General features: G+C 42.8%; 2 protein-coding genes across 4 annotated transcripts; both read left to right on the top strand.

Annotated features, from left to right (window-relative positions):
• The first annotated feature begins 462 nt into the window (after positions 1-462).
• On the top strand, positions 463-21,931 carry LOC116291992 (uncharacterized). The gene is made up of 5 exons (XM_089033691.1): positions 463-638; positions 2,320-2,360; positions 2,451-2,486; positions 3,510-3,653; positions 21,239-21,931. Exons 1-5 carry the CDS (start codon positions 463-465, stop codon positions 21,715-21,717), a joined length of 876 nt encoding a protein of 291 aa, XP_088889817.1. The 3' UTR covers positions 21,718-21,931.
• Positions 21,932-22,205: 274 nt separating this feature from the next.
• On the top strand, positions 22,206-25,423 carry LOC116299687 (uncharacterized). Of its 3 annotated transcripts, XM_089033694.1 has the most exons (5): positions 22,530-22,595; positions 23,369-23,406; positions 23,486-23,565; positions 23,840-24,287; positions 24,730-25,423. In XM_089033694.1, the coding sequence occupies exons 4-5, from the start codon at positions 24,241-24,243 to the stop codon at positions 25,202-25,204; spliced, it is 522 nt and encodes a 173-aa protein (XP_088889820.1). In that variant the 5' UTR covers positions 22,530-22,595; positions 23,369-23,406; positions 23,486-23,565; positions 23,840-24,240; the 3' UTR covers positions 25,205-25,423. The 3 variants fall into 3 exon arrangements, with proteins under 3 accessions (XP_031564260.1, XP_088889821.1, XP_088889820.1); XM_031708400.2 differs by lacking the exon at positions 24,730-25,423 and having other exon boundaries at positions 22,206-22,595; positions 23,486-23,530; positions 23,840-24,240; XM_089033695.1 differs by lacking the exon at positions 24,730-25,423 and having other exon boundaries at positions 22,212-22,595; positions 23,840-24,240.
• The last annotated feature ends 2,447 nt before the right edge of the window (positions 25,424-27,870 follow it).

Raw genomic sequence — 27,870 nt, 5'->3', positions numbered from 1 at the left:
CCTCCAGGGTAGGTGCAGAAAAACAACTGTGAATTGACTTTCATTACGAAATGAAATTTTAACCCAACAGTTTGTTATGCACTGATAAAGATATATTCCACGAAAAAAATTATTACATTCGTCTTTATGTCTCAAAAGTAGGACGTGAGGTCATTACCTCCCGTTTACTATTGCATCAAAAGAGAAAAAGACAAGTTTTCAATGTCTTTTCGTTCCCTTGCTTCAAGCTGCTTCAGGTTGCATTAATTTACATTTGAATGACAAAGAAAAACCTAGAGAAAGACGAACATTGGCTAAAGATAGATGTTCAAAGCCAGTTCTTGTTCTATCAGGAAAAATCCTGTATGACATTATAATCATGATGCTGAAGAGGTCTAACAACAAGAGGAAGATATCAAAGAGGCACTGCTTCTCCCACAAACAAGACAGTTGTCGAGTTAAGTTCTGCTTACCTTGATTAAGATGAGTCAGGTTCCTCAAGCATCGTGTAAGGCTGTGTTGTTGGTGTTAGCTGTTCTTCTTGTAGCAGGTCGTGCTGCGGAGACAAGTGAGATACAAGACGAAGGTCAGATGGAGAAAAGAGTTCGAGGACAGAATCAAACGGACATGATGACACTGTTGAAGACTTTGCAAGCAAGGTATTGTGTATAAATAAATGTTTTCTTTTTAGCTTCCTTACTGATAATATAACTTATAACATGTTCCCACGACGGCGCTTTACAGATAAATTATTTCTCTTTTTGCTTAGGAGTTAGGGACTTTTTTGTCATTTTCCTTATTGATAACGTCCACTCATAATCAAGTGTTTCAATTTTTTATCGTGCGATTCTTTTAGTCTCCAACATTTTATAACTTCTCCCTACGAAGTACGTTACACACGTGTTTAAAATGCTAAACTGAACGAGTCTCCATCAAGGTATAGTTAATTTTGATCTTTTTTGAACTCTTTTTGTCAAGGAGTTAGGGTTTTTTTTATTGAGCGACCTTTTTGTCATGGTACCTTTGTGTGAATGATAAAATGAAATATCAAACTCATGGACTTTTAAATCAAACAAGTGAATAAGAAGGAAAGTAAGGCTGCGTTCATAATGTATGGCGGGGGGGGGGGGGGGGGGGTCAGGTGAAAACTTTAAAAGATAAAACATTTCTTAAGAAACCCCCCCCCCCCCCTCCATTGAAGTCCCCCCAAAAAATAACTATCCCCCCCGGGCAATCTCTTGTAGCTTCTTCTAAAAAATTTTAATCCCCCCTCCCCCAGTCATATGAAAAACATTTTCAACCCCCCCCCCCCCCATTTTACAGGTAAAAATTTTTTCAGATCCCCCCTAAATTTCACCTGCCCTCCCCCCCCCCCCCCCAACCTCTGCCATACATTATGAACGTAGCCTAAGGTCTGAGCGAAAAAGATATGATTGCACACTAAAGTTTGGCACCGTCGAAGTAATAGCGGTAACTCAAAATATACTTCGAACAAACAGATTAGCAATGATTAACACATTTCCCCCCCTTTTTCGTGATATTCTACCATGTTTTTTTCTTTTGGTAATCATTTTATTTCTTAAATTATATAAACTCGCTCTACTCAGTGGTCTTCTAAGTTTCCTTTTTTCATCTCGCTCTACTGGTCTTCTAAGTTTTCTCTTTTAATCAGCATGAAATTTCCTTGTTATTCAATCTGTATTCAACACAACAACGCAGTCCCAACTACAGTAAGGTTCCACTGGTTATCATCGGTTATTGACATTTAAATATTAAGGACAAATCAAAGTAAATCACTACTATGACGATGGTTTCTTTTACACATAAAATTTGCTAAAATTCAGTTATTTGGTTTTATTTTAGGAATATTAATCGTTTGAAAAGCCATTCGCACGCTCATCGAGGCTAGTGCTCATCTACGCCTCCTTGTTTCTTAGCCAACTCCCGTCACTGTGTTTCTTTCTCGGCTTAAGAGATCATTCTTTAGTTTTAAATAATTTTTGAGGAACGACTGCTGCGATAATTACAGTAAATGGCCGCCTGCGAATGGTGACTACGGAAACAAGATTCACAATTCACAAACCTTGATAAGAGCAACACACTTTGTGTTGTATATATATATATATATTGTTTAAATTTTAAGATAATGTATTTGTTTTATATGTATGCATGACCCCACAAGCTTCATAGCTTTAATTTTTAAATCGTGTTTAAATAAAGTTCATGTATATATGTATGTGTGTGTGTGTGTGTGTGTGTGTGTGTGTAAGTGTGTGTGGGTGGGTGGGTGTGTGTGTGTGTGTGTGTGTGTGTATCTATCTATATTTACCTTTCTTTCAGATTGGAACAACTGGAAGCAAAAAGGATCGTCTGCCTTCGAGGTGAACTGACACTCGTTATTTTTCTACCATGCGCATGCCTGCTTCTTCCCTTTTGTTCGATACTGATCTGTGAATCGACTTTAATTCCAGGTAGAGATGGTCGCGATGGAGTGCCAGGACTGCCAGGTAGCAATGAATAGTAGGAATAATTAGAGTGTTTCATCACTATTCATCATGTATGCAAATATAGAGTGGGTGACAAATTGGGAGATTTTTTTTCTATTCTACAAAATCTATAAAAGCTTTCGCTCTTGTATCACAGCGTGGGACAATCACAACAGAGGTAGGCTCCAACTAGGTGAAAGCCCAAAGATCGAATTAGAACTTAGAAGTTGATTTTTGAGGAGGGAGGAAAACCGGAGAACCCGGAGAAAAACTCTCGAAGCACAGGAGAGAACCGACAGACAACTCTACTCACATACGACACCGAACCCGGCAGGACTCGAACTCGGGCCGCATTGATGAGAGGCGACGCATTAGCAGCGCACGCCACCGGTGCTTCCCTATTCGAGTCCTCGCCTGTGTGAAGCTAAATGAAATACTGAATCCCTCCGGCCCCAATAATCTAAAGGTTTGTAATTAATTAAAGTCCCTCTAAAGCTTCAAATCCCCCATTATCCATCCCTTCTCCAATAAATGATAAACGGTGGCTCAGAAGAAAGGCAAAGGACAATTTCAAGTTAACAGCAGTTTCTATGAGGCTTGTGGGCCTCCTAACTTTTCGTGTATTTGATATTGACTCTCGTAAATTAGCTCTCCTCCCAGATCAAGCATAGCAAATTAATATGATTCTATTTTTAAGGTAAATGTTTAACGTGCAAAGATGGTCGTGATGGCAAAAATGGAACACCAGGACCAAGAGATAAAAACTTTTAAAAAATAATTAAATAAAGTAAACAAACAAAAACACAGAACAACAAGCATTGAAGACAAGCAGTCAAGCAATCAAGCAAACAAATAAACAACTCATTTTTCCTTGGGCTACATTTTGTGGCTCAAACAACGGCCAAATTTCAAGTTGAAGTCCCCTTTGTAATCTCATCGATAGGAGTTTTTAGAATAAGGAATCATATCTTCCTAAGAAAATTTGAAAACCAAAACCAAAACTAAAAGGAAAAACTAATACTAATGATAAATTAATGTTAATAGGTGCGCATGGTGTAAGAGGCAGGCCGGGAAGGAATGGACAACTAGGCCCAAGAGGACCCAGAGGTTATCGTGGACCAGGAGGAGTGGTGTACGTACGATGGGGAAGAACCACGTGTCCTTGGGGTGCTACTCTTGTCTACAAAGGTATTTTAAGTAATTGTTAATATTTTGATGCCAAGTAAGTAGTATAGGGGATGGGGGTTCCAGCGCAACGACCACCGGAGGATTACCCGTCTAAAGTGAGTTCCTCGATTCGTACCGCGATTACCCGCATCCCGTGTTTATGTAGTTAAATATGTTAGTCTATATATGGAGTGCGAAGATCGTAAAGAGTTTGTTTATGACTTTTGTGTAAAGTGCTTGAAACCCAAGTTTGTACCTACTAAGCCAAATAAGTATATTTGTTGTGGTAAGAAAATGCAAATAGAAGACGACACGTCAGCACAGTGTTACGAGTGTGGTAAGAATATTCGTAATGCCGTACCAAATGCTACCAAAGAGCAATACTACGCCAACGGAGGTCGTAAGAAAACGCCATATAAGAGAATAAAATACTTCAGGGACTGGATGAGTCATATCCAAGGTTATCGACCGGTATATTTAGACAACGAAGTAAAGAAGAAAATCATAGGCCACTTAGAAGAGCCAACCCCGCAAAGTCTACGGAAAACGCTGAAAAAATTAAAACTAGGAAAATATTACAAAGACATCTCTTACATTTTGTCTGAAATTACCGGTAAGTCTATTCCCGAGGTTTCTGATATGAGCAGAGCCGAGTGGATGTTTTGTCGGCTGGATAAGGATATTCCTTATTATCCTGACGTAATTTATGAAATATTTTACAAAATAGACCCCAACCACCCCCTGTTAGGATGGATTCCGAGAAAATAAAAATGCAAAACTGGCGTTGCCAGAAACCCCACTGGGGAATGCATCGCGCAGAACACCAAGCTATCCCCAGTGGGGTTTTTTGCATTTTGGGCTTACGGGGCTTATTTCATCCCGCGCCAGAGGCCCTCTAGTACATACACATATATCTTTCTTACGACCCACCAGAGGGTGAACTCCGGACAGCGTCCCGAGACACCCCCTGACTTTTCCAATCGCGAAACCCCCCATCGCGGGGTTGAATCGCACTTTCTACCCCTCCCCCCACGGTTGCTGTGAGTGGGGGAGGCTTTTTTTTTCCACTCACAGCAACCGGTCCAAATGCGTCTACAGCGAGGCTTGAACTCGGGACTTTAGGCCTCCCCAGCTCCAAAGTCCACGATCACAAGCGAACGCCAGACACATCTGGACACTTATGTATGTGAAAATTATTATATTTAATTTGCATATGAACCTGACAGCCGGCGTTCGATATGTAAATAGAACCCTGTCACAATATTTACTGAGCAAGCTTTCTTTGAAGCTCTTCTTTTGCCTCCTGGTAGATCTTTTTGCGAGATTCCTCGGAAAGATCTTTTACGACTGTTTTTTTATTCCTTATGTCCGTCTTTAATTTCTCGTACTTTTCCTCTTCGGTCAGAATAAGCGAGAATTCTACGTCGTCTATCTTTCTGTCACGCAAAGCCTTTGAGACAAGATCGGTAATTGTATTTACTTTAGCCCTTGACAGAGCTATTGTCGTGTCATGCTTGGATATCTTGCTTGACAACTGTTTCATAATGCCCGTAGCAACAGCAGAAATAATACCACAGGCTGCCCCAACGCCGGCCAAAGGAACTCCAACGATTATTCCCGGCCCAGCAAGCGAAGTAGCAACGCCGGAGCCCGTTAACACAACAGATATGGACCCTGAAGTTATTGCAATCTTATGTAGCGTACTCCGGGCTCTGACGTATTTCTTCCTAACTTTTTCGTAGTGTTTTGCTTGTCCTTCCAAGTAAGCCAGGATTAAGTTTGCTTTGTTGAGCCTAAAGTTTTCGGCATCCCTAGGTAAATCAGGATAAAGTGGAGGTGCTGATGGTATAACATCCATTATATATACTAATGTACGACGCTTTTGGGAATGATATTGAGGAGCAGCCACATCATGACAAACGGGATTACTGGAATTGGAGGGCCTTTAGGAAGATGTTTCCACATGCAGACCCTACTAAGTTCGAAAGAAGACCCGATGGGATTTACTATAACGGTTCTAGGATGTACAGTAATGAGGATTTGAAACCTACGCTGGTTGATCAGATAGACAATCAACTGAAGAATTCTGGTTATGTTGAACATAAGCCTAAGCCAACGCCAACATATGTTGAACCCCGTTGGTCAAAGGAATTATTGCTGGGTACCAGTACTTATCCGATACCCGCGGTTTCATTTGATAAGCACCCAAGCTTGGACCTAACGTTGAACATGCGGATCTCTAACAACCATTCCTTTCCGTTAAAGGTGCGAGATATCTTCAAAAACGTGCCCATTGTTCATACCATCGCTAAGGAATCTCATGAATGGTTAAGCGGTCCTAACATGCGTTATTGGCCGCAGCAACTAAACTTTGCAGTTTGGTGCGCCACCAGTGGCTGTGGGGTAAGCGCGAACTTGATGAAGAATTCAATATTCATGTTTCACTTCCACTTCACGGTTAGAAGAATACTACATGAAATGGGTGTTATTGCGCTGCCGGGAGATGCCACGTTTTATCCAAGAGATAATAAATACGACGTTCCTGCTTACGACCGACTTTGTAAGGAGTTTGGTGTTGTAGGGAAGGATTTCCGATGCACTACGGGCGCTAACAATGGTCTAGGACACGTTTGGGCTTATTGGGGGATTGGTGGACATGAGCTAAGTGATAAGGAAGTTCATGCATTGAATCTACGATGGAACACTGGGTATCACAAAGAAACCTACGACAGCAGCACCTTCTTCGAACCAAATACCAAAACTACTAAGGAAGTCAGGGATGGGCCTTTGTTCAAAGACGAGGGTGGTAAGTATGCAGGGGCCAATCCACTGATTATTAAGATTACCAACGACGAGCAAACGAAGCAATACTTTAATTTCATACCCCCAGAAGGTAAAGGACTAACCAAAGCCGGCCTTGCCCGTTTGAACCGCAGCATAGAAGCTTACGTGTATTCTATTCTTGGAGCCCAAGTAAATACCCGATCAAGCATAGTGGGGAATACCGGCGCCGCAGAAGAGACGCGAGCCGAAGCCTTGATCTTATTCGAAAGTTCGATCTTGGAGGGCGACATTAGCAAGGGCGTACAGCGTTACCAACTAGCTATACAAAATTCTAAGGCGAGGTTGGACTATGCAGTAGCTCCGGGTTGTTGGTTAATGCCCAGTAATTTATCTATAAATACTGGTTCTGTAGTAGGATACAACAATAAACTGCAGCGAGCAACCAAAGACATGAAGTTTGGGGCGAATGACGTGAACTCTGACACTCTTAAGAGCATTCCTCACTTCGTGGAGAAGCCAAAAAAGTCACACGAAACGAAGCTGCCCGCAGTTAAGAAACCATCAAAGAAGGTCCTGCCTGCGATACGTGAGGAATATGACCATGACTTATTAAAAGCCGGCTTAGTAGCTGCGAGCATTGGTCTAAGCTATTATATATGGCGATGAATAACCCCTACGTAGCTGGAGTAGATTGTGTCTATACGACTTACACAGGCGAGAAAAAATACACCCAGGCATCTTGGGTTGATGTCACCGGGATGTCTGTAGACTTGAACTACTCAGGAAAGAAGTTAATCCTTTGTAGTATTTGCATTGGCACGAGTAGTCACGCCAACGTGGGCTTCAGGTTCCTGGATGACAATGGCATACTGCAGCCTATGCGTGTGAAGACAAACAACAGGGAGCCTGCGCATTTCTCCGTAGAGCCGCCAACGAATAGCGCCGAAAATCATTCCGTTTGGACTCTTCATATGGTTGCCAACTGCCATGGAAAGGTAAAGCTGCAAATGCGCGTAGATGACACCGGGAGCGTTTGCATAAATAGTATAGAAAATCAGAGAGATACGGTTTATAATCACAAGACCATTAGCACTCTTACGGTAATGAGTCTATAGAAGGGAATTTATTCCCTGAAATATATGAATCCACACGCGAAGGAAGATTGGTTTCTACATTTTTTGGAGGAGAAGGACTACTTAGAACAGCATTGGCACGACACCGGAATGTGGGTGAAGGTTGGGGGCCTGGGATTGATCATGTGTACCATTTGCGTTTCGACGGGGTATTCGTGTAATGTCGGGTTTAGGATCGTTGATGAGGATGACCACCCATTACTACCCTACAGAAAAAAAGATAATAATAGGAACCCAGCTCATTTCTCGTCGGAGCCCCCACCGTTAAGCACAGAAGACTTAACGCCGGTAACTTTTCACATGATAGCCAATTGCCAATATGCGAAGTTACAAGTTCTCCCCAACGACGTTGCCTACCTTCGGATAAATGCCGCCCCGTCAAAAGATCCCCCAACGGATGCTGTTTGGAATCATAAGACCATTTCTACTATGACCGCCATACCGCTAGTTCCGCATTATCAAGGCGGCGCGAATACTATCTTTACTTATCCCCAGTCGAGGATGCCTCGGATGCCTGACGATGATAAGCCACCAGTAATACACAAGGATAAGATCAGCCCCTCATCTTCTTCAGGAGTACCACTCCAATAGCTACTACGAGGATCCAAATGTTATTCCCCACAAACTTTAGCAGTTCTCCGCCGGCCCTAAGTGCCAGGCCAAGAACGCTACCCAGCAGCCCAGGAAGACCGGCTGCCATCTTTTTTCCCAAGTCCGTCAGCCCATTGCCTAATTTCTTTACGCCCGCGCCTGTAGCCTTAAGCGCGGACAAGATCACGCCTACTACGCTCGAAATAGCGACCGCAAATGCCAGTGGAACGCCATACTTCAAAAGGGCTCTTTTTACCTTTTCCTTGGTGGTAAGCCCCAACTCCTTTTCCAGGTTGTCCTTTTGCGCCCGCAGTTCCGCGACTCTTTCCTGAAGGGCTTCTAATTCCCTTTGTGCTGCCTCCCTTTCCTCTTCGGGACGAGTTTGGTCATTAATTATTTCCTGCTGCCGCTCTATTTGTCCCTCCAGGTCTTCAATAGCCTGATCTCTTTGCCGGATTTGTTCTTCCTTAGTGTTAATTTCGGCAACCAACTGCCGCCGTTCCTCTAAAGAGCCGACTATGGTGGTACGTAAGTTCTTAGCTTCTTCCTTGCTTATGTCTAGGTCTTGCAGGGCAAGTTCGAAGGCCTTTTGGGCTTGGTCCCTATCGCGTAGGGCTTTGTCTGTTTGTTCTCTCATTTCTATTATTCTTTGGTTTTTATCGTTAAGTTCTCTCTTTTGAGCATCGAGGAGTAGTCGGTTTTGTCGCATGTATTCTGCCTCCCTTTCCTCCATTGTTTCCTTTAGTCCCTCGACGTCCCTTATCGCTTCGATGCCTTTTTGTTGCCGCTGCATTAGGGTCTCGAACTTTTCAAAGGCTTCGCTGGTGTTTTCATCGTTTTCTCTTAGTCTTTCCACCAAATTAGGTCTTCCTAATGCGTTCTTGATTTCTTTTGGGAGATTACTGGTGAGCCTGTCGGAGTCTCTCCTTTGGTAGAGATTATACCACTTATCCCTTCCTTGATACTGGATTTGAATTTGCCCCTTGTCTCCGGTTTGGAAATTAAGGCGGGTCAAATCCACATTTGGAAATTTCTCCCTTACGTCGTCTAAAAGCCCCCTTAGCATTTCAGTTCTTAGGTCCGTGGAATCCAAGTTTTGCAATTCCAAATATTCTGGAATAGATCGCCCTGGGTTCCTTGATTGCCACTTATCCTTTAAGGAACGCATAGCATCGCGGGCCCTGCTGCCATATTTGCGTCTTAGCTTATCGAAGAGACCTCGGGAGTCTACGTTGTCATTAGGAAGCAAAGACTCGTATTCTTCATCATTAATATCAACTTGGCCTTCTTCGGTAAGGGGGTCAAAATCCGTTCCTTCTACTTCCATTATATATGATAAGCTCAAAGTTAAATCCCAACGTATTACCTAAGCAGGTTGGCGGGCTGAAAGCAGAACGCACCTTTCACCGGGTCACATTCACACCTTCTAGCGCAAAACCAGGAGAAACCTTGTACGTAGGCGTGCCCCGTCTAACGGATAACCTAGTCTTAGTTCCTGGCACCCTGGCTTTAAGGTTCGACCTAGCGGTACAGTCAAGCCCCACAGATGAAAGGATTATCGTTAACAACGTGGGTCGCAACATTGTTTCTAAGATGCGCGTAAAGTTCGCCGGGGAATCCTTGCTGGACTTAAATAGGTACGATCTGTATACCACGTACAAAGACTTATGGTTGACGGCCTTTGACCGCGCGCAAAGGATAGAACAAGGAATTGGTAGTGTCATTCTACGTAAGGTCCGCACACCTACGAAAACGCAACCTACTGACGGCAGCGGAGAAACCGCAGTGGCAGACGCAAAGCGAATAAAGACAGCCTATGGTAGCAAGTATGTCACACCACTGGACTTTGAAGTGATTACGAATCACGGTGTGTATTACCCAAGACAGTTATCCGAGTTACAGTTTGAAGTAACCTTAGCAGATGCTAATAACATCATTGGTGGGCTAAGCACTGCACTTACCACAACAACCCCATACTCTATTACCAACTTAGAGCTACAGTACGAAACGGTATACAGCGAAGAGCTGGCCCGTAGCGCTGGCATGGAATATAGCGCCGGAAAGGCATTCCTTTACGACCACGTAGTGATGTATAAGACATTTAGCTTCTTGGATAAGACGGATGAGGTTATCAATCAAAGCATTAACCTCCCGCGAAGAAGTCTCACGGGGTTAATGCTGGTGTTCGCCAAACCCTACGAGGCCGGTAAGCGCGACTCCGAAGCCTTTCACAACCCTAACATTACTAACGTCGGCGTGAATATTAACGGCGTTCCAAACAAGGTTTACTCCCAGGGGATAAAGCCTGCAGACGTGTACAGGGAGGCAATGCGCAAGTTTGGCGACCAAATTAGCCCTGAGGAATTCTTTAATGATAAGTACGCGCTGTGGATTGATATGCGCACCATCAACGACGAAGACCTACATGGTCAGGGTTTACGTCTAGTAAACACCCAGGATGGTATAACATTGGAGATCAAGCGCACCAAGAACGCCAGTGCGGGCGACGGCGACAAAATAAACTGCTACGTTTTCGTAGTCTCAGACGCGCAACTGAGCGTGGAAATGAATCAGCTAAAGAGCGTTGCCTACTAGGCTCGCGTTCCTTGAGCCAAGCGAAAGGATAAAAAAATATTCCTTACGTATAATATGCTTCGCGTATTTCAAAACAACGAAACCAAACTGCAATGCATAGTGCAAGGCGACAAGCCTTACTTTAAAGCAAAGGAGGTGGCGTCTGCGTTAGGATACGAAAACACCAAAAAAGCTATTAGTGACCACGTCTCTGAAAAACATAAGAAAAGGCTGAGTGAGTTAAGGGTAACGAATCGCATCCCTTCTACTATTCACCCACATTCAGTGTTCATATCCGAACCTGGGTTTTATCAATTAATATGTAGTTCAAAGATGCCAAAGGCAGAAGCATTTCAGGATTGGGTATTCGAAGAGGTCCTACCCGCGCTGCGTAAGGACGGTCGATATGCGATAGAAAAGCGGTTTGACGGTCCAAACAAGTTGGTATTCAAAATAGAAAATGAGTTTGACCTGCATAAAAAGGTAGTGGACTACATCCGCAGGTTTTACCCCCAAATGCTCATAGCCCCTGATCTAGGCGAACTGCAGGATTCGGACGGCAAACGTATAAAGTGTTAGCAGAAAGGATATCAACGCGGTCAGCCCGACCTGCTCATCTTGAATGCGCACACCCATTACCGTGGATTCTGCATCGAGCTGAAGACTCCAAAAGGCAACGGGGTATTATCCGAGGATCAGCGACTACTCTTACAGAGGTATGAAGAAAACGGTTATAAGGTAATGATTAGCAGCGACTACGACGTCATTTGCAGGGAGATCACGGAGTATGCAGAGCGCCTACGAATTCCTTGCAGGTGGTGCTGTAAGGCCTTCAAGACCTCGGAGACCTTGGCAACGCACTTAAAGATATTCCATAGGTATAATGAGCCTGCGGCAAATACATTGGCGAGATCTAATAGAAGGTATTGCGTATGAAATAAAAAATTATGTCGTCTTCGAGGATATCAACCGCTTGCGGCTGGTCCTCAAAGACAGTGACGGCATAGAGTATTCCCTGTGGGCGCCTGATAGGGTCAGGTACGTCATACAGGGCGAGGAATTCACCCATCTGCGCTGGCATGGTAAGAAGAATGGGAGGTGGGAGTTCGACATTGAAAGGAGGGTCACTCCATCTCCTCTTTGTAGTTAAGCGCGTCTGCTAAAGTCCGCTGCGCTTTAGGATCCGCGGAGCACCAATGCCCCACAAAGGATTCTTCAAGAAATACCTTGCCACAATGAAGGCAGGTGTATTTTTTCTCCTCACGAATTGCGGGGGTTTCAGGGATTATGCAGTCGCTTGGTAGTTCGCATGTAATACAGTCCATATATTGAAAGGGCGATTAGGAATCCTCCAAAGAATGCGGCTGCGTAGGCTAGCATATACCTTTAAAAGGGGTCCTTATTTTTATTGTTGATTGTTAACAAACAACAAGAAAAATAAGATCAGGATTTGAGACTCTTTGCGCAAACCCTGCTTTACTATTAAAGGCCCCAAGAAATGCTATTGCGTATCATATATTTCAAAGAGTGTCTCAGAATGTTGACAATAAGGTTAAGTCTTTGTTAAGACACCCCGGAAACTATTTCAAAAGTGTCTCAGAATGTTGACAATAAGGTTAAATCTTTGTTAAGGATGCCTGGAAACTATTTCAAAGAGTGTCTCAGAATGTTGACATTGTTAAGACAGTTGAAGATATGTTCCTCTTCTCTGACACAACCACAACGATCGCACTCCTGCCTCCAATACTCCCTTTTAGTCCACGGAACGCCTTCGGCGCGTTCAAAAGAGGGGAAAGTACGGACTATCTTCTTATGGTAATCTATGCGATTCCTTAAGTAATCCTCTTTATGCGGGCAGCGACACATCAAATCCGCACATTGGTAGCAATCCACGCCTTCTAGGTCGTAAGCGCGAAAGAGAAACCTATAATCATGCGTTCTCCGGTGCGTCTGTAAACGTTGACGACTACTAAGTATCTTATTACAGAAACTACACTGTCTGGCTTGATTACAGACGCCTCTTCTCAGATGCTGCTGCATTTCGGAGGTGTTGGGGAATTCCTTATTACAGTCCTTACAAAGCCCACAAATGCGTTTATCCTGATGTTGTTGCATCTTTTGAACGGTGCTGAATTCCTTACCGCAATCCTTACAAACCTTACTAATTGGTTTCTTTGTACAAACGCCACGACGAATGTGGTATCGTAGTCTTTGTTTGGTGCTGAACACCTTTTTACACATTGAACAGTCCATATATACTTAACTGTATCTTAGCCTCCATTTAACATCCTTAACAAAGATTTAACCTTATTGTCAACATTCTAAGACACTTTTTAAATAGCATATACTTAACAAAGATTTAACCTTATTGTCAACATTCTAAGACACTCTTTGAAATAGTTTCCAGGCATCCTTAACAAAGATTTAACCTTATTGTCAACATTCTGAGACACTTTTTAAATAGTTTCTGTGGTGTCTTAACAAAGACTTAACCTTATTGTCAACATTCTAAGACACTTTTTAAATAGTTTCTGTGGTGTCTTAACAAAGATTTAACCTTATTGTCAACATTCTAAGACACTTTTTAAATAGTTTCTGTGGTGTCTTAACAAAGATTTAACCTTATTGTCAACATTCTACAGGGGATATCGCATGAAGTCCTTAACGGACTCCTTAGCCCACGTTGCCATAGTTATCAGCGCACCAAACCGTTCTGCGCGCTTCAGACCGCACATTTCATCGTACAATTCCTGCACGCGCTCTTTCAGCCGATCGATCTCCTCCCTTTGCATTTCTATGGTGTCTCTTTTATCTTTTGCGTCGGTGGCAATCCTTCTTACTGCGTCCACTGGGTCCATCGTATATATAATGGATCCGAACCATATTCCCTGCAATGCTCTGATAGTAGGACCCACCGGCTGCGGAAAGACCCAGTTCGTCGTGGAGCAGCTATTAGGACCCTTTAGATACCGCTTCGACTACATCGTGCTATTATGCCCCACCTACGTGAATAACCGCACCTGGACGGGCATAGGAGTGAAAGATGACGACTTCTTTGTGGACATACTGGATCCTAACGAGTTATCCAGCCATTTGAAGTTCTGGCATAAGCAATTCCCTAAAGATACACAGACTTTACTCATATTGGATGACATTGCCTGCGGGGACGATGTAAAGAGACGCACCTCCGAGCTCGTTAAACTCGCCTTCAGCGGTAGACACGACAATATCAGCGTTTGGTTGCTCTCGCAGCAGCTTACCAGCGTCTCTAAGCCCTTCAGGGAAAACATAGGATCGCTTGTCGTCTTCTACACGCCGAGCAAGTCTGACCTGGAAACCATCTTAAGCGACTACGGCGGTGAGATATCCAAGGAACAGTTACACGAATACATGCGGCATTTAAAAACGCACCAACATTCCAAGATGATCTTCTCTTTGAGGTTTCCGTATTCCATAAAGATATATGGACATTGAGCAGCTCTTAGATGAAGTCCCCACGCAGCTAGACGAAAGTAACCTCAAGGAACAACTTAACATCCTGGTGTCATCTGGGAAGTGCAAAGAAATGATAGGCAAGGAACTTACCCATGAGCAGGTTAATAAGTTGTCGGAAGAGGAAGTCAAAAAGTTCCATAAGAGGTATGAGGCTGCCCTTGCAAGTAAAACCACGGACGCCGTAGCAGACTCCGCTATCCGACTTGCCACTAAATTGCTTGGACTTGCACTGCCCATAGACGACGTGGAGCAACTGCGGAAGGACATTAGCGAGGACTATGTCATCGCCCAAGAACTTAAGATAACCTGCGGGTGGTTGTCTTTGAAGTGCGGTAAGTTAATGGCAGTCGCCTCTGCGGCACTTCACGTAGCTCAGCATGTCGACTTGAAGGAGGTACTGGTGTCTTGGAAGGACTTCAAGAAGGACAGAGAAGTCGAAAAGGTCTTCCAGGCAGCACTTGCTGAGGTACCTGATCAAGTCGCCTCAAGTACTTAGTCAAGTCGTTGTCAAGTCATTGTCAAGTCGTCATCAAGTTACTTGTCAAGTCCTTCAAGTCCCTTAATATAAGATGAGTGGCACCGAAGAACAACCACCCGTAGAAGATACCAAGATTACCAAGGCTAAATCTCCGGGCAGAGTCGCTGCCGGAAAGAAGCTCGCGGAGATGAACAGGAAAAACAAAGCCAAAAAGGAAGAAAAGGTGGAGGAAAAAGAAGAGGAATCCTTTATTAATCCGGGATACGTCATTGGCGCGTTAGGAGTCGCTATAGCAGCAGGCAGCCTCTACTTACAATGGCGGGCAACGAAAAAGGTAGAACCACCAACATATCGCGCACCTGTGGAACCGGCTGTTAGAAAAAGTAAGATCCCTGAAATGGAGTAATAACCTTCTCGCTTTGTAATATAATGTCAACCGCGTTATTGAAAACTGTTGAAGAAGCAGCTATCATTACTTCCATCGTTGCGGGTATTGGTTGGGTAGGTAAGAAAGTGCTCAAAGAAGACTTTACTGAAGACCCAAGCAAGAGCTTCGCTAATTTTGCTAAGATGACCGCTGCCGTTGGCGGGGCTATCATGGTAAAGGATTACCTACGGAAGGAAAAGTACCTACCTACGACGTAACTCGTGAAAATCCCTGTGATTTTCTAATATATAATGGCTAGCGTGGTCGCAGGTGGAGTTATTGCAGCCTTAGCATTCACTGGAGCTAATTATGGTGGTCAATATTTGGATAGATTAGTTAGAGGTGATCGCAGCGGAGATTTGGCCGCCGAAAGGAAGAGACACGACTTAGCGCTGGAGAAATATCAGCGAGACGTTGCAGCTTGGAATGAAAAAAGACAAGCTTACAGGGATTGGTTGGATAAGAATTACCAAGACAAGATGCAGGCAGACAAGAACTTCGAAAATACAGACTACGCCTTTAAGCTCTATGCGCAAGCACACCCCGACTTTAGAATGAAAAAGCCTCAGTTCAAGAATTACTACCAGCCTTCTAAGAAACAAAAAGACAATGAGCTGGTCTTCGTAGGAGTCGCAGGGCTGGCAGGAGGTGTAGCTTTGGCGTATCTGCTCTGAGCGCAGCTCAGATCACTAGAAGGGGACTTGTCCCCTGTAATATATGATCGTCTTTTTGGAAAGCGACAAGAATAACTTTACCACTTATTTGAATCCCCCCATCAAAGCCCATAAGGTTAGGCTGGTTAGTTGCTCTTTGTACAATTCTTGGTATAATTTAGTCAATGCCTTGGTCACTGAGCATAAAGGCGGCGGCAATTATCAAGGCGTATTGCTGCCCGATGGACATTACACACCAATCACCCTTGCTAAGGAATTAGCAAAACACGGTTATACTCTCACCACGGGATTGCCGCACGAAATGACCTTCAAACATAATATGCCAAACTATTCAGTAACTTTTGGAAAGTCTGACCCATTGGGATCTTTATTATGTGCCTCGGGCAAAACAATTACCGACACAGCCATACCCGTGAAATGGAAAGTCGCATCCTCTTACGAAGTCTATTGCGATTTGGCCAATAGTTACAACAATGGAGAAAAGTCTTCTCTTATGTCCAAGTTTCTGCCCAAAGGTAATCCATTCGATCTGGTAGAATACACTCCCATTTCTTTAAGCTATGACTTATCTAATTTGGTAGAAAGCATAAACATCACCATTAAAGTGGACGGAAAGACGGTGGATTTCAACGGGCGAAAGATCAATCTTGTCCTATCCTTCGCTTGAATCAAGCAAAGCGCGATTCTATTCATATAATGGGCCGCGTAGAGGACAAACTCAAAAGGATTTACTATGGGCCTGAAGGCTATTGGAAAGGAGCGTCGGCCATCAAGAAACTCGCGACCGCGGCCAGGGTATCAGAAGAAACGGCTAAGAACTGGCTAAGAAAACAAACCCTCTGGCAGGTTTATCTTCCCGTGCCTAAGTACATTCCCAGGCCCAGCTTCACCGTAAATGCCCCCAATGAAGTTCATCAGGCGGATTTGCTTTTCTTACCACACGATAAAGTGAGAAAAAAGACCTATAGATACGCTTTGACCGTAGTTGATATCGCAAGCAGATACAAAGACGCCGAACCCATAACCAGCAAGGATTCTGGGGAAGTCGCAGAAGCCCTAGGTAGGATTTATAAGCGCGTCTTGAAATGGCCTAAGCTGCTGCAGGTGGATGCGGGGACGGAGTTCATGGGCGTGGTTACCAAAACCCTGAAAGACCGCGACACTAAAATTAGGAGAGCTGAAGCTGAGTACCACAGGGGTCAGAGCATCGTCGAAAGATTTAATAAGACCTTGGCCGAGCGTCTCTTTGGATACCAGTATTGGAAAGAGCTGGAAGATCCCTCCAAACGCAACAGGGAATGGACTCAGCGGCTCCCCCAGGTCGTCGCGGCTTTGAACAACGAGGCGGCCAGGGCTACGGGAATAAAACCCAAGGATGCCATAAAAAAGAAACACGTGGAACACAAGTCCTACGTCAGAAGTTCAAGGGCGGTCTTCCCCCATGAAAAAAAATTAGGTAATGTCACGGTCCGATATCTCTACGGACCGGGTGAATTAGAAGGAGGATCCAAAAGAGCTACGGATCCTAATTGGTCTTTGGAAACTTACCAGATCCGAAGCGTAATAGCTAAGAAGGGCCAGCCCATCTTGTATTATCTTCACGATGGCCCCACACGTGGGTTCGTCATGGAAGAACTGCTTATCGTGTGATGTCCGAATGCTATCGTATGCACTCCGTCATCACACATCCATCGCTTACCGTCAAATGCAGACAGTGACACCTTCTCCTGCGTGACGTTATGTATCTGATGACCATAGCTGCGCAGGCTGTTCATCTTATGCCGCTGTTCCTTGCGTTTTCGTAATACGTTGAGGTAGGACTCGTGCGTAATGTCCTTCTTAACCACGTACTTTTTTACGCCTTTAGCTTTCTTTTCTACGCCGTCTAACTTTAGCACGCTGTACATCTTTGGTTTCAGACCCACGTACTCTACTATGGGTTTTCCTAACATTTCGTCTTTCATCTTCCCAATTACCTTCTTATTCTTCGCAGAGTAAAGGAAGTGCTCCTTCGGGTAACCGCTGGTGTCGTACTCGTCTATGTCGGGGAGGCAGTCTTTGTAAACGTCTTCCGTTTGCACTTCTAGAATTAGGGAGTCGGTGTCTGTGTACAGGAGGCGACAGCGGTCTCCGTACTTTGGCTTAAGCTTATCGTAGTAGAACTCGTACATAAGCAGCTTCGATAGATCCAGCACCGTAAAGCCTGTGTAAACGGGCTTGTTTAGTAAGAGGTTTGCCCTTTTCATGTGAATCACGTAGAAGTTCAGCATTTCTACGTATCTAACGAAGCCTGGCTGTGACACGTATGCTTCTGCTTCCTCTTTGGTGCTGACTATTTTTACGCTTACGCGCTTGCAGATGTTCTCCATTGTCTTTCCGAACACGCTGTTGTTCATCAGTTTGAAGAGGTTTTTCTCGAAGTCATTTTTCGCTGCGGTACGCTTTTGCGTGTTAAAGTCAATGTAGGGGCGCATCCAGGGTTCCTGCGTGAATTTTAGGACTCTGTGGATCTTCTCTACGCGCATTCCGTGTCGCACGTAGAACTGCAGGTTGCGGTAATGTACCACATACTTCTTCTTATCCATCAGGTTCATAGTTAGTTTCCTGTACGGTTTGTAACCAGGGCACATTTGCTTTTGCAGCGGACTTAGCTGCTTAAATGGTATCTCTATCGCTTCTGGTGCTAAGGGGAACTCATTGTGTTCGTCGTGCAGGCGCTCTGGGTACTCCAGATCCACTTCTAAGACGTAACCCTTGTCTTCCTCCTTTCCTACCTGCATGTAGAAGTCTATCGGCTTCACTGGATCCCATTCGAAGTCTCTCACAGGTAGGTACTGTGACATTGCCCAACCATAAAGGTTATTCGCATCCAGGTAGTAAATGTATGTGGTTGGTTTCTCTGGGTCGTGCTCTACTAAGGGGTTGTTTGCGCGGGCGTAACGTCGGCTGGGCCCGCATACGCCGCCACGAATACCGTCTTCCATAAACCGATACATGTCGTACTCCGTTAGGAGATCCAACTGCGCATTTGTCTTCTTTAACAAAGCACTCCAGCTGAGCCCAGGAGCCGTGTAGAAATTAGCGGGATCCAATCCGTAATATTCCATAGCCATCTTTCTGAAGCTTTGGAAAACATCTGCAAGCAGCACTACGTCAGACCTTAGGTAGATGTCGTGGTAGTCCCCCATGTTCTCACAGGAGTACTTTTCCCACACGTCTAACGCATGCTGGTACTCCTCATCCTTTATGCCGGACTCGTTTAGGGTGCTGTAGAAGCGATCTTTGGGTGGTAGGGACTCTTTGAATCGATCCCAGGAATCCATGTATTCGTATGGGTAGACTCCTTTCCTTTCCGCGCCATATTGACTGGAAATGGGAAAGTTGGTGTTATACTTTACGAGGTTTGCTAAGGAGTCCGCCATAAACTGCTGCGAATCTAAGAACTTTAGCTTACCCACAGTTACGGACATGTAGCGCTCTTTGTTGTTGGGTATGCATTTGACGTCGGAGCCGTCTGTTCCTTGTAGTAGCAAATGGGAGTCGTAACCGCGAAGGTTGTGAAAGAACACCGGAATCTCCATGTCTGGATTTACTTTGAAGTTTATATTGCATTTCCAATGAGCCGCTCCTCTGTATTTACCCGTGATGTGGCAGTGATCCCTAACCTTATCCACATAGAAATCCTCAACAAATGCTTTGTGGCAGTGAATGCAGTGCGTGGAGGGCTTTCCCGGCTTCTCACCTTTCTTAGCATACTTCCCGCATTTAAAATGAGCTTCTCCTAGATACTTTCCATCTTCATCCCACGCTTTCTTGGCTCGTCTTCCAAACTGAAGAAGCGTATGTTGGCAAATGTGGCATTTTTTTGCCTTGTTAAAAGCCTCCTGGTTCTCTTTGGTAAATTCCATCTTCTTTGGACGTCTTAATTGTTCTCTAATCTCCCCCTCCTCTTCTCGCAATGCTTCTAGAAACTCATTAGCTGCATTCTTACCTCGGTAAATCACAGGAGGGTTTGCTTTACCGTCTGATCTGACTACTATGTAACCAAAGGAGCAGATCTCGTGTAATCCTACCTTATTCGTGGCACCACGTTTCTGCTCTTCCTTAGTTATCAACGCTTCGAAGTCTGCATATATCACGTAAGGCACTTGCATCTGCTTTTGATGGTCTGCGTATGAAAGCTCTTTGTTGGTGGGTATCTGGATCCGTTGCGCCACTTCTTCGACTCCGCGGCAGATCTCATCGTGTTTCTTTAGGGTATTTAAGGATGTAAATGACAGCAAGCAGCAGTCGCAGAAGTACTTTTTGCCTTTGTGCTTAGTATGTCTGTAGAATAGTCTGCTAATGTGTTTAACCCATGAGTAGTGTCCGCCGTGGTAGAATAAATGTACGCGCTCTCCTTTACTTTTTGACAGAACTAACGGTACTATCGTCTGCTCTCTGACTCCGTAAACGTTAATTGCTAGATCGTTTATTTCCTCAAATATGGGGATGTCTATCAACTGCATGGGAAATTCCACACCATCCCACTCTAAATCATCTGTGGGATACTTACTTGTCCTACAGGGATCCTTCTCTGCTGGATACAGTGCAGACCTGATTGCCCACATAAAGCATCGATTGTCTTCATTCTTCACGTTTACAATAGCCTTCTTCCTTTCTACCCACGTTGGTAGCGGTACGTAACTCCCCCCTCGTATGGGTACGTACCTGGCCATACTTATCTCTATTCCTTCAACCTCCTCTACTGTCCAACCCGATCCTTCTTTCGTGTAGTTAGACAGCGACTCCATTATTGCTTCTAAGGCTTCACTGAGTGACCTATCCAGATTCGTGGATTCTAATATCACTAACGACTTTGATCGCAACATTGCTGTCGTCATTACCTCGTCTTTTGACAAACTTACTTCTACCATTATGCTCGCTTTCAGGGCTCCTAATTCTTCTATACCTTTTCGGAGAGTCCTTTTAACCTTCCTTTCTGACTGACGCCAAAACTGTCTAACGTCAATCTCACCGTTACCGGGTATTGACACCGTGCTGAAGTTGCTTTGGGATTCCATCTATATAATAGGAAATATTTTATACCTAATACCAAGCACTTTTTAGGTCGTCGTAGTCGTACTCACAGTCCTGACAATGCCAAAACAATTTAACCTTAGTCTCAAACTTCTTACCACATCCACAATCATAACTGCTCATACACTTCGTCTTCATTTTCAAATGCTTTTTCAAATCCGCTTCTTTCTTAAAAGTTCTCTTACATTCTTCGCACTCCATATATAGACTAACATATTTAACTACATAAACACGGGATGCGGGTAATCGCGGTACGAATCGAGGAACTCACTTTAGACGGGTAATCCTCCGGTGGTCGTTGCGCTGGAACCCCCATCCCCTATACTACTCAAGTAGGAGATGGAATTAATGTTAAATTGATTGAATTGAAGGTCGCGTTGGAGGCACGCACTTCTCACAATCTGGTGGAGGTGCTAATTACGTCTGTCTTACTGAAAACCCTAGATATTCAAGCTACAAAAGTGGCATCCAAGGTTTAGGATACATGTACGGCGCGGAATATGAGCTGAGCTCCTTCAACCCACTGAACAAAAAGAACTTGCACCACCACGATGCTACTTGTGCCATTTGCCGCGTCCAGACCCGAAGCACAAAGTTAATGGTCCCGGGAACTTACTCGTGTCCCGCGGGATGGACAAGAGAATATTGGGGATACTTGATGAGTGAAAAGTACAACCAAGCACATTCCACAGAGTATGTCTGTGTCGACAAGAATGCGGAGTACGTCCCAGGAAGCAGTACAGGCCGTCATGGCACCCTGTTGTACCCAGTTGAAGGAGTTTGTGGTTCGTTGCCGTGTGGTCCCTATGTCCATGGTCAAGAGCTGACATGCGCAGTGTGTACCAAGTAAACCACAAGCCAAAGATGGATCCTCCCATATTGATAAGCAATCTAAGTATAGGAAACTGAAATTGTCACTTTTAGGGTGGTTACTATGTAACGTTAATGAAGTTAAATAATGGAGTATTCGGGTAAAAGGTAAAAACATAATGTAAATGTAAGAGCGAAGATTTTATTGTAGATTAAAGATAAGAGATAAAGGGCATTAAAGAATGTGCATCAAAGAGTGTGTTCATCTATGCGTTCCTGTGGGTTTGTTTGTGAGTGTGTATACAAATAAATACCACAACAGCAATAACTACATTACAATGAATGCGTTTACTCGGACTTGATTGGGAAAAGATTTTCCACGATTTTCCATCATCTCTCGATTAGTTAATTCACCTTATTCGGAGACAATTCGGAGATAGGAGCCTGCGTTTTTAACTCAGCGACAGACAACAATGTGCCTATAAAGCAGAGGACGTTAATTTTGTGACGGAGCCAAGAAAAATATAAAAAAATTATTTCGTTAATCCAAAGAGAGCCTTAGTAGTTAAAAATATATGAGCCGAAATAAAGGCCTGTTGACCTACTTTAATCCTCTCCTGAACCCAACAATGAAACCTTAAGAAGCTCACGTTACACAAGACATAAACAAACGGAAAAATGAGGAAGTAATTTGAATCGCGTGTACTTTAAGTACAAAGTATGAGGTCAGGATAGATCAGTTCAGTTTACCATGGCGAAAATGGTTTCAGGTAAGACTCTGCTGTCGTTCGTAGTGATTCTTTTCTTGGTGGCTTGTGTTCTGGAGGTACATGAGGTGCAAGGTACGAGTCTCACGAACAAAGATCAAGGACAGAATCAGACGGAAATGATGGAACTTTGGAAGAAATTGCAGGCAAGGTAGTGTTACGTAGTGAAAATATCGGTGTCATGAGCTTGACTAATGAACGCATTCCAACTACGTTCTGTATGGAAATCTTCTCTTGTTATGTGCTTCTGATGCTTTTGGGTACTGGAATCATCGTTGACGGTAGTTGTTTACCAACTAAAGCTGTTCTGTGAAATAACCTAGGACTAAACATTCTAAATTTCTATTCAATCTGTGCGTTAGATGTGCCCTAACTTGAATCAGTCCAGAGGGTGTTTGAGGTGCGATAAACTTGATGTTTAAAGACTTGTGGATGACAGTGATGATTGATTATCTAAGGACTGATATCTCTTTCAAGTTTTCAAAGGTTACGTGTTATATCTAGGGAGTTTAGGAACCTATCATTTATCGACTATTGAACAACAAAACATGTACAAAATTTAGATTCTTTATTTTCTCCTAAAAACTGATGTCCTTTGTGTTGTATATCGGAAGAAACTCTGCTCTTAAACTTTCTACTGTTTCAAGTATTTCTTCTTCATTAATCAATGGAGCGGTTTTTAAAAAGTGCGCGCAACCAAAATTTTGGAGGGATTTACTTAGTACTCTTTTTCGTAGCGTCTGTTATATTAACCCCAAATGCATTTTAAATCGAGAACATGATGCCAATGTTGTACCAAGTGTACAAGTTTTTTTATACCACGTGATAAACAACTGGTTGCACTTCGATCACGTGGTGTAAAAAACGTTTCAACAAGGTTTCAAAATTCAGAAAATTCACAATCTATATTTATCTTTATTTCAGAATGGAAAAACTGGAAGCAAAGATAGTATTCCTTCGAGGTGAAACGCTTTAGTTCAACATTTGCCTCCTGCATGAACTGTTCAGTTATAACTGACTTTTAACTGGACTTTATTTCAGGTAGAGATGGTCGCGATGGCCTGCCAGGAATGCCAGGAACGCCAGGTTAGAAAAATAATAGGAACGACTAATTTTGAGAGGTAAGAGCTAAGAAACTGTCCATTGTTAATGAAAATGAAAAGCGTGTGGGGAATGAAGAAACTTCTTTCTAGTCCTTGCATTTGTAAAGCTAAACATTTTAGAACCCCCTCCGGCTCAAATAATCTATCTTGAGTCAATGGCGGCCAAAACTAGTTCAAACCCACATTCTTTTATTACTGGCACTTTCTCAGATAAACAATGACCGTCGCCTCAATGCTTTTAATTAAGCTGGAGTTGCAGCTTCAGTCACTACGAATGCAATTCTTTTTGAAGGTAAATGTTTGACGTGCAAAGATGGTCGTGATGGCAAAAATGGATCACCAGGACCAAGAGATAAATAACTTAAGTATAGATGATCACTGAAAATATAAACTACAAAAATCGAGGGACAGACAGACAGGCAGTCAGGCTAAATTTGTTTATGCGCAAAGAAAGTTCCAATTTTCGAGTCGAAGTTACCACCTAGGGTAAGTCAATGGAATTTACTAGAAAGAAGAGGCAAAAGAAAACTTAAGAAAACCTGAAGACTACCATGAAAACCAAAAGGAAAAACTAATACTGATGATTAATTTATTAATGTTAATAGGTGCGCCTGGTGTGAGGGGCATGCCGGGAAGAAATGGACCACAAGGACCCAGAGGTTATCGTGGACCAGGAGGAGTGGTGTACGTACGATGGGGAAGAACCACGTGTCCTTCGGGTGCCTCACTTGTCTACAAAGGTAAACTTCTGACTTGCTTGGTGTTCACTGTTTATTTCCAAGGACTGAAATAAATTTTTTGCTGTTTCAAAGATTAAACGGGAGCACTGTAAGAAAAGAAATTGTTAGCCAATCAGAATCGAGAACATTTGAAAACTGAGATGTCACTTTTTTCCCTCTTAATTTCCAGGCCATCAAGCAAAAAAAAAAAAACGTTACTAATAAGTGATTGATAACAGTAACACAATCACTAATGAGTTGTACATTTTTATTGCAATGGTGGACAGGTTTTTATTTTTTGCTGTTCAGTTTTCTCAGTCTTCATGGCACCTCGGTTTTGAAGTGTGACGTCAAATCGACGTCGCTATTTTAGATCAGCTGGATATATCATGAAATAAAACAATGTTTGAAATGAGATGAAACAGATAAGAAATATTAAGTGATTTAAGTTTGATTATTTTAGGTCGTATCGGGGCGAGCGCTATGGTCATTCAGGCGGAGGTGCTAATTACGTGTGTCTTCCTGAGACCCCCAAATATGGAAGATACAAGAATGGCTATCAGAACACTGCGCTCATGTATGGTACAGAATATGAAGTTAGCCGCTTTAATCAATTCACAAGAAACCTTCACAATCACGATGCCCCGTGTGCTGTGTGTTACGTTACAACACGAAGCACCAAGATGATGATCCCTGCGACTTACGCGTGTCCTTCGGGATGGACACGAGAGTACAATGGATACCTCATGAGTGAAAGGTACAAGCATTCTCATTCATCAAACTTCATTTGTGTTGATCAGAATGCAGAAGCTGTTCCAGGGACAATTGCTAATCGAGAAGGTGCTCTACTGTATCCCGTAGAAGGTGTGTGTGGTTCTCTGCCCTGTCTTCCATATGTTGATGGACGAGAACTGACATGCGCAGTGTGTAGCAAGTAAAAGTATTCCTTAAGCTCATCAAAGAAATAATGCTCGAAAGAAAGCTTTTAATAGATAGAACTAGGAATTTAAAATTAAAACATTTTGATTAATTAATGATGAGGAAGACATCTTACAAGTAAAATTCACCTTAAGAAAAGGTATTCATCAACAATCGTAACTTGTAACAGGACAAGTTGTAGTGATCGTGTAAATGAAAAGATATTTTAGCTAACATAATATTGGTGTGTACATTTGTTGTCTCTCGTGTCTCATATGGGGATATGTTCACTAACAGATGAAAGAAGGGGTTGAATAATGAACAGCCGGTAATCATTGGAACGAAGAGAAAGTATGTGAGATAACAGATCTAGTCCATCAGTGGGGACAAATGAATGTCCTGTTGTCAGTCTAGGGATGAGAAATGCACTAAAGTGACCTAAAGCGACGTTCAGAGTCACATAACCATTGGAGTGTAGGTCAAACACATCTGAAGCGATTATTAACAATTTCTTAAATCTAAAGAGAAAATAAGTCGGCTATTAAGTTTCCAATAAAGGCTTTGCACCATCACGTGATGGCAGCCATGACAGGAGGCAGGAGCTTCCAATAAATAATTGAGTGTGAAGGGCAGTATTTGTCTTTCACTAAAAGCTGGTAATGAGATTAGCTAATTGATACCCGGCAACTTTGTAGCAATAGGATACTTTCTCGTCGATAGCACATGACGGGCAGTATTTTGTTATATATATATTTCTAAGACTTCCGCTAATAGGAATCGAGCCTTGTAATCAAAGTCTTTCAAAATGGTGAAAAGATGGATCTTCAGCAGCGCACACCAGACATGCCTCCCAAAATATCCAAGATTTTTTTGAAGGGCAAGTTCATTTGAATAACTTGAGATGTGTATGTCTTTTGTGTCGGCAATTGTTTTGATATGACATTAAAAGAAAATAGAATAAACAGCTAGTTGATTATTAGCTAACAATATCAATCTGTACAGGAAAATTCGCGTTGCTTGTTTGAATTCATGGTTCCGACCCAGACAATAGTGAACCAATCACCGTTGCAGCAGTTATCTCAGTGGAATTAAAATCTTGTCCCACAGACAACTATACAGGATATGTTTTAAAAAGTCCTACGAGGGTTACGAGGCAATTTTCTTCTATTTTCTCGGGACATTGAAGCAATTTATGTTTCATTTTCCGCGATCAGAGTTTTAATTTCTGAGATATTCTAGATATTTTGTTGACCTTTCTGACATAGCAACGGTAACTAAGGGAAGTCGGAACTCTAAATTAAGTCAAGGAACTGCATTATTTTCATATGGTTAGTTTTTTAATAAAAAGTTAAAAGCCTAAATGTTTTGAGCTACTACATTTTCTAAATTCAGAAATATCTGAATGTTTTTAACGCATTTAGACACATTTCGATATTCACTCGCAATTAATTTTGAGGCACTTTAATCCAATTCCTAATCAAATAATACGCTTACACCCGACTGAACAGTATTTAAAATCAACAAAGGTTTTTGAAACCAATATCAAATAAATAGAGAAAATGTAATATAATGTTATAGTGGTTTTCAAGGACTAGTACTAGATAAAGTAACCATATATACACTGAACACCAACTGAACGGTATTTAAAATCATGGTACAACAAAGGTTTCTGAAACCAATATCAAATAAATAGAGAAAATGTAATATAATGTTATAGTGGGTTTCAAGGACTAGTACTAGATAAAGTAACCATATATAAACATGTACACAACGCCGAATTCATTTTGTACAAAATGGTCTGCTAAATGAAATAATTCTTAACAAAACAGACGAACATAAAAATTCTTTTGTCTATCAGAAATGAAAAGACGAACATCGTGTATAATTAAACAACAGGAAGAGAACATAGAAACAAAAATCACGAAGGACTCTGTCCTTCATGGTCTCTTGATGGAAAACATACAAGGAGATTTCTTTTAAAAAAGTGCTTCAAATTGAATTTCTAGTCATATCCAGTTGCCTAAGCTTGATTTTTAAAAATAAATCTAATAAATGTGTCCTTCGACAAAACAGGTGAAAAGATATATAAAAGAAGGCATATTGAGTCAACGACCGTAGAGGGGGTACGTTGGGGGAATTTGGCTCCCCTGCCCCCACCCCAAGTATTTTGAAACTGTTCCAATCAGTGAGATCTGCCCCCCTCCCCCCTCATCCTTACACTCTTTAACCAAGACTCACATTCGTTAACAAACGTGTAGCTTTTATATCAAACATCGCTAGAATTGAACAACGAGGTTGCAATCAAAGCGGCATACCTTTCAAATATCATCAAACCCTGAAACAACCTCTGGGTTAATCAAAGTTAGGGCACGACTCACTCACAGATCGAATTGGGATTTAGCGTATAGTGTTTGGTTTTGCGAAAATCGAAGAAGCTAGAGAAAAATCCCCGAAGAAAGACCTTACAAAGTCTATTCACAAAAGATTAAGTGTATCAAATCTAACAGTTTAACAAACATAATGTAACAATGACGACAGCATTTACTAAATTAATACTTTCCTTGTATCATGGCGGCCGGATAAAAAAAACAACAACACCGATTTCATCAAACCCTGAGAACTTCAGGAGGGGGGGAGGGGAGGGCATCGTGATTCTCTCAATCACGTAGACTTAAAGAGTTCAAAG

Source organism: Actinia tenebrosa, unplaced genomic scaffold (genome assembly GCF_029948245.1).
Source record: "Actinia tenebrosa isolate PJP-AT-01 unplaced genomic scaffold, QUT_ActTen_1.0 PGA_scaffold2__45_contigs__length_23673736, whole genome shotgun sequence".
Classification (NCBI taxonomy): Eukaryota; Metazoa; Cnidaria; class Anthozoa; order Actiniaria; family Actiniidae; genus Actinia; species Actinia tenebrosa.
Note: the sequence above shows the minus strand (reverse complement) of the source record. Positions and strands in the feature narration are given on the sequence as shown.

Excerpts from the sequence above, each read along its gene's own strand:
- LOC116291992 (XM_089033691.1), top strand. The coding sequence starts at position 463 with ATGAGTCAGGTTCCTCAAGCATCGTGTAAGGCTGTGTTGTTGGTGTTA. Across the intron at positions 639-2,319 it reads TTGAAGACTTTGCAAGCAAG|ATTGGAACAACTGGAAGCAA; the intron begins GTATTGTGTATA and ends CCTTTCTTTCAG. Across the intron at positions 3,654-21,238 it reads TGCTACTCTTGTCTACAAAG|GTCGCGTTGGAGGCACGCAC; the intron begins GTATTTTAAGTA and ends ATTGAATTGAAG.
- LOC116299687 (XM_089033694.1), top strand. The coding sequence starts at position 24,241 with ATGGGGAAGAACCACGTGTCCTTCGGGTGCCTCACTTGTCTACAAAG. Across the intron at positions 24,288-24,729 it reads TGCCTCACTTGTCTACAAAG|GTCGTATCGGGGCGAGCGCT; the intron begins GTAAACTTCTGA and ends TGATTATTTTAG.